The sequence below is a fragment of the Gekko japonicus genome, unplaced genomic scaffold, assembly GCF_001447785.1.
Source record: "Gekko japonicus isolate JY-2015 unplaced genomic scaffold, Gekko_japonicus_V1.1 scaffold1994, whole genome shotgun sequence".
NCBI classification, from domain to species: Eukaryota; Metazoa; Chordata; class Lepidosauria; order Squamata; family Gekkonidae; genus Gekko; species Gekko japonicus.
Window position 1 is genome coordinate 4,979 of NW_015163661.1, and position 11,144 is coordinate 16,122.

The 11,144-nt window shown below is 46.6% G+C and overlaps 1 protein-coding gene across 1 annotated transcript in view; it reads left to right on the forward strand.

The window, feature by feature from the left end:
- Window positions 1–1,063: 1,063 nt before the first annotated feature.
- EIF2B5 (eukaryotic translation initiation factor 2B subunit epsilon) overlaps window positions 1,064–11,144 on the forward strand; it is a 55,411-nt gene continuing 45,330 nt past the window's right edge. Inside the window, exon 1 of the mRNA XM_015407728.1 lies at window positions 1,064–1,282. Coding sequence (XP_015263214.1) covers window positions 1,118–1,282 — 165 coding nt within the window. The 5' untranslated portion in view covers window positions 1,064–1,117. The remainder of the gene's footprint in view (window positions 1,283–11,144) is intronic.

Here is an 11,144-nt window from a genome sequence, read left to right on the forward strand (position 1 = left end):
TGTGGTGGCTATGCGATGTTACTAAAAAGTTTTGGAAATGGGTCCATAGTTTGATGGAGAAGATACTAAGAGCAAGGATTCCATTTACTCCAGAGGTCTTGCTGTTGAATATATTTCCAAAGGATTATGAAAAAGAGAATAGGTATTTGACTGTTTATATGACAACAGCTGCAAGAATCTTATTATATGCCAAATATTGGAAAACCATGGTGATACCAACAAAACAGGAGTTTGTGAATAAACTTTCTGAAACAGCAGAAAATGATAAACTGACTCTAGAAATGAGATTAAGTAAAGAGTGGACATTTCAAAAAACATGGAAAAAGTTTTATGATTGGTATAATGCGAATGTAATAGAAGACTAGGCAAGGACAGCACAATGGACTTGAGAACACAGCAGATAGAAGAATGGAAAGTATTTGATATAGAGTTTTTATTAATTAAGTAATTGCATATAAGCATATAATGTAACTGTACTCTTGGTATATATGTTATGTGTAGTAGAGTGTCTGTTTGTAGTGTGTAGATTTGTTTGTTGTAGATTTAAAAAAATTAATTAAAAAAAAAAAGAAAGAGATGGAGGAAATACCTTAAATAATTTGTTCGTGTTCAAGGTGCCCCTGGACTCAAACTTTGTTCTTTTGCTTCAGAGCAACGTGGCTACTTACCTGAATCTATCAACGTGGAAAGTAGTTGAACAAAGTTTGGGTCCACCAACGAAGTTTTATGCAAGGTGTTTCTTACACTTCCATCTATCTGAAGAAGCGTGCATGCACAGTTGCACACGAAAGCTCCTACCTTGAATAAAACTTTGTTGGATTTAAAGGTGCCGCTGGGCTCAAGCTTCGTTCTGTTATTTCAGACCAACACGGCTGACCCACTTAAATCTAACATAATTTGGAGACATGACTCTTAACACAGACTATGGGGCCACCTGGCGGAGCCAAGCTGCGTACGCATGCGCCCAAACGCTCCCTCTCCCCCTCCCTTTCTTGTCGCCGTCCCTCCGCGTCCTGCTTTGACCCTTCCGAGGCGCCGTGGCTTCCTCCCGGCTCTCACCGGAAGCGGAAGAGGCGAGCCGAAGGGGCAGCGCGTGAGAGTGAGGCGGAGAGACACGATGGCGTCCCGCGGTCCCTCCGCCAAGCGTGGTGGCGGCGCCGGCGGGGCGGGGGGCTCTCGGGGAGCCGAGCCCCAGGGGGAGCCGCCGCCTCCGCTCCAGGCCGTGCTGGTGGCCGACAGCTTCAACCGCCGCTTCTTCCCCATCTCCAAGGACCGGCCGCGGGTAAGCGACGGAGGCCGGGCGGGGACACTCCCGCGGCGCTCTCCGCGATTCTGATCGCCGCTCCTCTTTTGAGAAGGCCTCGCCTTGGAAGGGACGGCGCCAGTCTCCCGATTTTGTTTCTTTACTGGAAATAGCAAGTCTCGCTTCTCTTCGGCATCCCGCCCGCTGCCTTTTAGTAGTCATTTGCTCAGCGATTTCGGGGCTTTGCAGTTCCTCGTGTAAGATAGCTTGTTCCCTTTGCGACAGCCTTATAAGGTAGGCTGCAGTCGAGGGAGGGCCGCTTAGGATGCTTAGTGAGGAGGAGGAGAGGAGATTGGATTTATACCCCGCCCTTCACTACTCAAAGGAGTCTCAGAGCGGCTTACAAACTCCTTTCCCTTCCCCTCCCCACAACAGACACCCTGTGCGGAGAGAGCTCTTGACAGAAACTGCTCTTTTTCAAGAACAGCTCTTATCAGAACTACGGATTGCCCAAGGTCATCCAGCCAGGTGCAAGTGGAGGAGGTCCAGTCCCTGCTGTTTCCACTTAAAAGCTATGCAACACAGCATTGAAGAAATCAGCTAAAAACCAGGGAACTCGCTTCTGCCATGAGCCAGTTTGGTGTAGTGGTTAAGTGGGTGGACTCTAATCTGGGAGGAACCAGGTTTGATTCCCCACTCCTCCACTTGCACCTGCTGATGTGACCTTGGGTCAGTCACAAGCTCTGGCACAGCTGTCCTTGAAAAAGAGCAGTTTCTGTCAGAGCTCTCTCAGCCCCACCTACCTCACAGGGTGTCTGCAGTGGGGAGGGGAAAGGGAAGGGGTTTGTAAGCCGCTTTGAGACTCCTTTGGGTAGTGAAAGGTGGGGTATAAATCCAATCCCTTCCTCCTCCTCTTCTTCCCCAATCTTGGATCTTGGAAAATGGCTGCTAGGTTGGAGTAGACGCTTTTGAGATAGACGTATGGATGGTCTGTCTATAACAGCTTTGTATTCTCAAGAGACAGGAGCAGGACCTGTTTAAAAGCAAAATCTTATTTTCCTAGAAGCCAGATTGCACATCCATCATATGTCCATCAGTCAGCCGCGGTTTGTACTGGATTCATCATATGTAACAGATAGAAGATTCCCAAACTGAGGCCACTATGAACCTAGCTTTCCTGGTCTGTGCAGTGCTAGACAGCTGCAGGTCATCTGAAGTAAAATGTACTGACATTTGTTTTTGAGACTGATGCTTTAGGTGCCTAGAATGAGAAACGTGTTAACAATTCTCACTCACTATTCCACAAAACAAGCCACCGTTTTACCTTTCCCATTGTTTTTCCTTGCCTTGCCACTTGAGACGTTGAATACTTGTATGTTTTAAAAGATTGTGGGTTGTGCTATAAAATAACCATCCTTTGGGAGAAGGTACCACATCTCTCTTTAAGTTTAGACCCAGTTCAGAATTCCTTCCTTCACTAATCAGCTTGAGATTCTTTTAGAATCACAGAATTATAGAGTTGGAAGGGATCTCCAGGGTCATCTAGTCCAACCCCCCCCCCCGCACAATGCAAGAAATTAACAAATACCTCCCCCACACCTCCAGTGACCCCTGCTCCATGCCCAGAAGATGAAAAAAAACCTGCTCCATGCCCAGAAGATGAAAAAAAACCTCCAGGATCTCCACCCAAACTGGCCTGGAGAAAAGTTGCCTCCTGAACACCAAAGTAGCGATCAGCATTTCCCTGAGCGTGTAAGAAAGGGCCACGAGAACTAAGCACTGATGCAACCTTTTCCTGCCCTCCCTTCTCATGATCTGCCTAAGTTCACAGAATCAGCATTGCTGTCAGATGGCCATCTAGCCTATATTTGAAAACCTCCCAAGAAGGAGAGCTCACCACCTCCCGAATAAGCCTGTTCCCCCGAGGAACCTAACTGTCAGGAAGTCCTTCCTCATGTTTAGCCAAAAACTGTTCTGATTCAATTTCAACCCGTTGGTTCTGGTCTGACCCTCTGGGGCAATAGAAGACAACTCCGCCCCATCCTCTACAGGACAGCCCTTCGAGTACCTTTCTGCTGGTTCACGTTTTCTCACTGCAGCAGTGCATTCCAATTTCTCAGCAGATGAAGGCGCCTTACACTGAATGAGACCACTGTCCCATCTAGGTCTGTATTGTTAGTTTTTACATACCAGAGTACTGGGTGGGGAAATGTCTTTCTCAACACCTGGAGGTGCCAGGGATGGGACCTGGGACCTTCTAGGTCAGTGGTGGCAAACCTATGGCACGGGGGCCAGAGGTGGCACTCAGAGCCCTCTCTTTGGGCACGTGGGCCATCGCCCCAGCGAGGCCCAGACCACCATTAAAGTGTCGAATTCTCTGCCAAATAATTTTAAGTAAATGAAAGCCTTTGGGATTGCTTTCTTTACTTTGTTTGGATCATCTTAAATTAATGTATGAGTTGTTTTTTCTAAAGTAAAACCTCAGTATTCAGGTTAAATGGCCGTGTTGGCACTTTGCGATCAATAAGTGGGTTTTGGGTCGCAGTTTGGGCACTCAGGTCTCTAAAAGGTTCGCCATCACTGTTTTAGGTGCAAAACAGGTTCTCGGCCACAGAGCCTGCGCTTCATGATGTAACACATTTGTCGTGCCATTAAGCATGTAACCCTCAAGGTGGTTTAGAAAAGAAGCGCAAAAAAATGAAATTAAAATATCAGTCGCAGAACTCGTATTAGCAGGCATATGGGTTAACTGCCACTGAGTTTCTTCTGACTCGCGGCAACCTTATGAATTAATGAATGTCCTCCAAAATGTCGTATCACTAACAGCCGTTCTCATGTCCTGCAAGCTGAGGGCCGTGGCTTCCTTGATTGAGTCAGTCCATCTCATGTTGGGTTTTCCTCTCCCCCCCCCTGCTGCCTTCAAGTTCAACTTTCCCTAGTGTTATTGTCTTTTCCAGTGACTCTTGTCTTCTCATAATGTGACCAAAGCACAGTAGCCTCAGTTTGTGCTTTTTAGCTTCTAGGGAGAGTTTAGGCTTGCTTCGATCTAGAATAACCCACTTTGTTTGGTGTAGTGGTTAAGTGCACGGATTCTAATCTGGGAGAACCAGGTTTGATTCCCCACTCCTCCACTTGCAGCTGCTGGATGATCTTGGGCAAGCCATAGTCCTGTCAGAGCTGTTCTTGGAAAAGAGCCGTTTCTGTCAAGAGCCCTCTCAGCCCCACCTACCTCACAGGGTGTCTGTTGTGGGGAGGGGAAGGGAAAGGAGTTTGTAAGCCGCTGAGTGAAGGGTGGGGTATAAATCCAATCTCTTGTTCTTTTTTGTCGTCTTCGTTTCTTCTGATGGTCCATGGTATTTGTAAAACTCTCCTCCAAGACCACCTTTGAGAGGAAACGACTTCCTCCTGTCAGCTTTCTTCATTGCCCAACTAGCAGTAGCATTTAAAAGCAGAAAACCAGGAGGGGAAGTGCCTTAAATACCATTAAAATACCAAAGGATAAGATGGAGTGCAATAAATGTTTTCTGTTTGCACACCCATATACTGCATACATATGTGCCCATAAGGATAGTAAAGGAAACATATCAGAGGAGAAGGATTTGGGGAAGATTTTCTTTGGGATGGAGAGGCTGTGCTGTCTTCTCTAAATTTATTTGCTTTTATTTATTTATAGTCTACCTTTCTTGCTGAGACTTAAAGCAGATGACAAAATTTAAAATAATGCAATAAAGACAGCAGAAGATACAGCAAGCAAAATGTTTATTGTATGCGGCCAAAGGCCAGTACAATTAGGACACACAGAGTAGACGACTATGGTAGAAAACATATGATTACAGGGTTAGAAAATAATGCAATGAAAAGGCACAACAGATGCAAAAAAATGGATTATAGAAATTAGCAATCCGTGGCCATAGGACCAAGATGATGTGTACCAGGGGTCATTTCCTGCAGGAGCGCACAGGAGCGGTGCTCCGGCAGTAAAGAGCCCAGGGGTGGGCACATGCAACAAGAGAGAACTCTTGACAGAAACTGCTCTTTTTCCAGAACAGCTGTGCCAGAGTTATGGCTTGCCCATGTTCATCCAGTCAGGTGCAAGTGGAGGAGTGGGGAATCAAACCTGGTTCTCCCAGATTAGAGTCCGCGCACTTAACCACTACACCAAACTGGCAAACTGTCCAGGTAAGCTGCAGAGCCCCCCCCCCCCCCCCGATCCAAAACAGTCCAGTGGCACCTTTTAAGACCAGGTTTTATTCAGGTACAAGCTCTCCCTCCTCTGCGAGGACAGATCTGCACGTGTCCCATCCCCCCAAATAGCTAGCAATCCAAAACAGTCCAGTAGAGCCTGAGCGGTGGGTGTGGCCTCCTGACACACTTCCGGTGATGTCAGGGGGTGTGGCATATGCAAACGAGTTATGCTAATGAGCTATGCTAATGAGCCCCTGCACCTCTTTTTCTACGAAATGACCCCTGATTGTGTACAGTAAACAGTGGCATCAGCTACAGTCCTTGTCCCTTTGTAAAACCGTCCTACTGAGTATTTCCATTTCACTACAGGCTTGTTTCCTTACGAGGCACTTGAATAGCCCAGACTAGCCTGAGCTCATCAGCGTCTGGAAGCTGAGCAGGGTCAAGCCCTGGTTCGTATTTGAATGGGAAACCACCAAGGAGGTCCAGGTTTGCTGTGCAGAGGCAGGCCGTGGGAAACCACCTCTGTCCGTCTCTTGCCTTGAGAGGTTGCCATACATTGGTTGTGACCAGTGTTCCCTCTAAGCTGCGCAGGTGAGCGGCCGCTCATTTAGAGATGTAAAATTTCCGGAAATTTTGAAGCTCGGAAAAAACCCGAGAAACCCAGAAAAAAAACGGAAATTTTAGGAAAAATTGAAAAAAATGCTACATTAGCATTTCTTTTGTCTTTTATAGATTGAAAGTCATTCTGTTACTTTAGGAACATAAAATATGACTATGGACATTTTTACTTGGCATGAAATTATCACAATTAGCATATTCAAAATATAATGTATCCATTACAAACAGAATACCCACCCACATGCAAAAACAAAACTGAAACTTTTTTATTTTCTTCTGACAATCGCACCTCCTAAAGGAAGAAATGCATCTTGTTCTTGCATTGGAGAGTTCAGTTTGTAACCTAGGACTTGCTTGTCCTCAGTGCACAGAAATTACATCAATCTGATACCATATATGTATATTTTAGAAATGATTTGGAAAATATTTGAACGCCTTGTCTTAAAATATTTTATTCATCATGTTAAAATAAAACATTCCATAATCAATTTCTTTTCTTTTTTCAATTTTTCCAATTTTTCGGAAAAAAACAAAAAGGCTTCAGGAAAAAAACTGGGTTTTTTCCGAATTTTTCCGTTTTTTTCCCGGGCCTTCACATCTCTACACTCATTCACATGGGAAGCCCCGCCCAGCAGCAGTCTGGAGCCGCATAGGGTCTTGTCCTGCCCATTGCCCATTTTAAGACGGCAGCAGTTATTTCCCGCTCAAGATGTGAACTGCTCCGCTCAGTGGGGGGGGGGGAATTAAAGGGAACATTGGTTGCGACCTGATGGCACTTTATTATTATTTTTCCTTAATAAAAATACCCTTCTAAATCTTTAGAGAGAAACACAGGATCCTTCCTGACCTCTTCAGACTGGCCAGTCTACAAAGGGGGCAGCCACCATGCAGGAGGCTCTAGAAAAGACGTGTCAAAGTCATTTGTTACGTGGGCCGGATCTAACATAAATGTCACTTTTGTCGGGCTGGGCCACGTGTGCCATAAAACGTAATGCCTGGTACAAGAGAGATTTTCCCACTGAACGTGACCCATACCCTTCCTCAGCAGAGCTCGGGGCAAAACCAGCTCTCCTCGCCTGTTTGGTGTAGTGCAGAGGTGTCAAACATGCGGCCCGGGGGCCAGACGAGGCCCCTGGAGGGCTTCTGTCAGGCCCGCAGTGGAACTGGCTGTCTTCTACTTCTCCTTCCAGTTCTGCTGCTGCCGCGTCATCATAGATTTGCAGCTTACAGATAACACACCTGAATAGCATACTCAAGACTGCAGCAGCACAGACATTTTGATGCAGTAATTCAGAGCAAGAGGTGTCTGTTATGCCCGTTGTAATGATTCCATGTCTTGGTGTGTGTGTTCCTTTAAATGTGTCGTTTGACTGCAGTACTGTAAGGAGAGTGATAGATGGAGACAAGTGTATTTTGACTGGCTTATGACTGAGACTGTGGGAGGAGATGTTCTGAGAGGATTCTGTGTGTGTGTCTATGAAGGGATTCTGTGATATTTGAGAGACAAGTATGGAAGACTTTTGAAGAGAGTCTGTGTGACTCTGAGAGTTATGAAGGATTCTGTGTGTGAAGCTTGAAGAGAGACATAGTCTGTGTGAATATGGAATTCTGAGTCTAAATCTGTGTGAATAAGGCCAACAGTTTAGTCTGTGTGACTAAGAGAGTTGATTCTATTCATTGTGAATAAAACAAAGAGACTAGACTGTGTGGCTATATATATGAGTGTATAAGCCTGTCAGAGTGGAGTTTGGAGTTTGTTTGTGGCACCAAGCTTTGCCGGTTATATTTACAAGTTCCTCTCGTCAGCAACTGTTCAAAATAACCAGAAAACTATTTTGTTCTTTATTAAATAAATCAATTTTTGTTTAAACTTATCCCAGAAATCAGTACAGTACTTCCTCAGGGCCACATAGTCCTCTAAAGTGCCCAGACCCTAGGTCATTCTACCAGCAGGGAGAGAGATTTGGAATTTTTAATTCCTGGTAGCAGTAGAAATCTACCAAGTTTAGGTACACAAAGTGTGTTTAAAGGTAAAACCATTTCCCCTATAAGCAAGGATGCCACAGAGGGGGAACTGCGCAACCATTACACAAGGTTGTGTTGCCTTCCCTCATTGAAATGACCAGTCCTTGTTCTCAAAGGGTGCTTTCTTGGGAGGGTCCATGGCTCGGTGGTAGAGCATCTGCTTGGCATGCAGAAGGTCTCAGGTTCAATCCCTGGCATCTCCCACAAAATTTAATAAGTTCATGACTGCAAGCAATGGCACGGTGGGCATGAAGACAGGCCGGAGGCCGTGTCATGTGCTCCAGTGGCATACTGTGAATAAGTGAAAGAAGTCACAAGCTTGCAAAATAGCAAGGGTCTGCTAGGGGGAACTGCGCAACCATTACACAAGGTTGTGTTGCCTTCCCTCATTGAAATGACCAGTCCTTGTTCTCGAAGGGTGCTTTCTTGGGAGGGTCCATGGCTCGGTGGTAGAGCATCTGCTTGGCATGCAGAAGGTCTCAGGTTCAATCCCTGGCATCTCCCACAAAATTTAATAAGTTCATGACTGCAAGCAATGGCACGGTGGGCATGAAGACAGGCCGGAGGCCGTGTCATGTGCTCCAGTGGCATACTGTGAATAAGTGAAAGAAGTCACAAGCTTGCAAAATAGCAAGGGTCTGCTTGAATTCCTGTCTGTCGAATATCCGAAGCACAGGGCAGAAGAGGCGTTCTCAAGGTTTTTGCCGTCATCTTTTACAAGTGTGGTTTGAATAACATTCCAAAAACCCTGTATGACCTTTCATGCTTGGCTGAGCTGTTAGAGATTAGCAAATGTTATTCTAACAAAAGGGTCCAGAAACAATATAGCGGCATGGGCTCAGTAAACGTGGGTGGTTGACTTTTTCTTGCAGGTTTTCGTGGATTTTGGACGTGTTGCTTGCAGGATCAGTGAAATACGGCATTTTTGTCTTGGTATCTGCGGTGGCTCAGGTGGGTAAGACGCTGAGCTGCATCCTCTTCTTCTGTTTGGGGAAGGGAGGGAACACAGGAGTGGATATAATATAGGCCCTTCCAGTCCACGTTTGGGCTGCTTTTGGGCCAGATAAGAGCCCTGGACGGGCCGGTTCCGGCCCCCTGAATTGTACGTTTGACATGTCTGCTGTAGAATATTAATTTGCTGTTCAAAATAAGGGAAATGACACTGTGGTTAAGAAGAGTCTGTGGTTAAGAGAAAAGCCCTTTTAGATCTTGACTGGTTGCTACCAGGGAGGCATTTGTATGATCCATGACTTCCAATGGAATTACTCTTGGTATGGAAGATGTTGCGGTGGCTCAAGTGGTTAAGACGCTGAACTGCAGGCTGTGGAAGGTCGGTAGTTCAGCAGTTCGAGACCCGAGTGTGCGCATGACGGAGTGAGCTCCCATCTCTAGTTCCAGCTCCTGCCAGTGCCAACCTAGAAGTTCGAAAGCAAGAAATTGCAAGTAGATAAATAGGTACCACTTCAGTGGGAAGGTAACAGCGTTCCGTGCGTCTTGGTGTTTAGTCATGCCAGCCACGGAATCGTCTTCGGACAGCGCTGGCTCTTCGGCTTTGAAACGGAGATGAGCACCGCAACCCTAGAGTCGGATTCGACTGGCTTTCGAGCAAGGGAACCTTTACCTTTACCTTATGGAAGATGTTACTTTTTGATCTCCTCATCCAGGGAGGAGAAATATATTCAGGAGTACTCCTATGCTGCGTCATTGCTGGTCGCCAGACAGGCTTTGCTAGGTTACCATAGCCATTAGCTTACCCATGTAGTGAATAGGTGTCTCCATTTATAGCTAGTAACACTCCTTATTAAAAAGAGGCAGCCGTGATTATATTGTGAAGAATACTAGGTGGGGCCAGGCAAAGATCTGGGAAGGCTTTTATGTGAGAAAATGAAACCCGTTCACCCTTGAGGCTTGAGTGCTACTGTTGAGCAGAGATTTGCAAGGAGCTGTGGTCCACGTCGAGAGTTTCCTGCAGCAGATGTCGTTGTTCATTTGTTCTCGGATAAAGATGCTGCATTTCGGCCCAGTGAAATGCAGGTGCAAGCAGAGGCTGCAGGTCTCAGAGACAGGACATTTTCAGAGGCATATTCCTTCACTGAATGCAAGGAATTTACTTGGGGGGGATGGCATTGACTTACAGGTTTTCATGGGATAATACATAGAATCATAGAATGTTGGATTTGGAAGGGACCTTGCAGGTCATCTAGGCCAACCCCCTGCACTCTGCAGGAGCATAGCCAAAAGATAGCCCTACATACCTACAACATACCTGAAGGATGGTCGGCCAGCCTCCGCTTGAAAACGTCCAGCAAAGGAGCATCCACCACCTCCCGAGGCAGACTGTTCCACTGCTCAACCACTCTGACAGTTAGGAAGTTTCTCCTGATATTTAGCCGGTAACGACTCCCTTGTAATTTCCACACATTAGATCTAGTCTCACACTAATGCAGTTTAGAGGGAACACTGCATCTAATCCAGCGTCCTGTTTCATATAGAGGCCAATCAGTTCCTATGGAGGGCCAGCAGATGGGGCACAGAGGCCAAGGCCTTCATAAGAACATAAGAAGAGCCCTGCTGGATCAGACCAGTGGTCCATCTACTCCAGCATCCTGTCTCACACAGTGGCCAACCAGTTCCTCTGGAGGGCCAACAACAGGGCATAGAGAGGTCGAGGCCTTCACAAGAACATCAGAAGAGCCCTGCTGGATCAGACCAGTGGTCCCTCTAGTCCAGCATCCTGCCTCACACAGAGGCCAACCAGTTCCTCTGGAGGCCCAACAACAGGGCATAGAAACCAAGGCCTTCATAAGAACATAAGAGGAGCCCTGCTGGGTCAGACCAGTGGTCCATCTAGTCCAGCATCCCGTCCCACAGAGTGGTCAACTAGTTTCTCTGGAGGGCCAACAACAGGGCAGAGAGGCCGAGGCCTTCGTAAGAACATCAGAAGAGCCCTGCTGTGTCAGACCAGTGGTCCACCTAGTCCAGCCTCCTGTCTCACACAGTGTACAGCCAGTTCCTCTGGAGGTCCAACAACAGGGCAGAGAAGCCGAGGCCTTCATAAGGAAACCAGAAG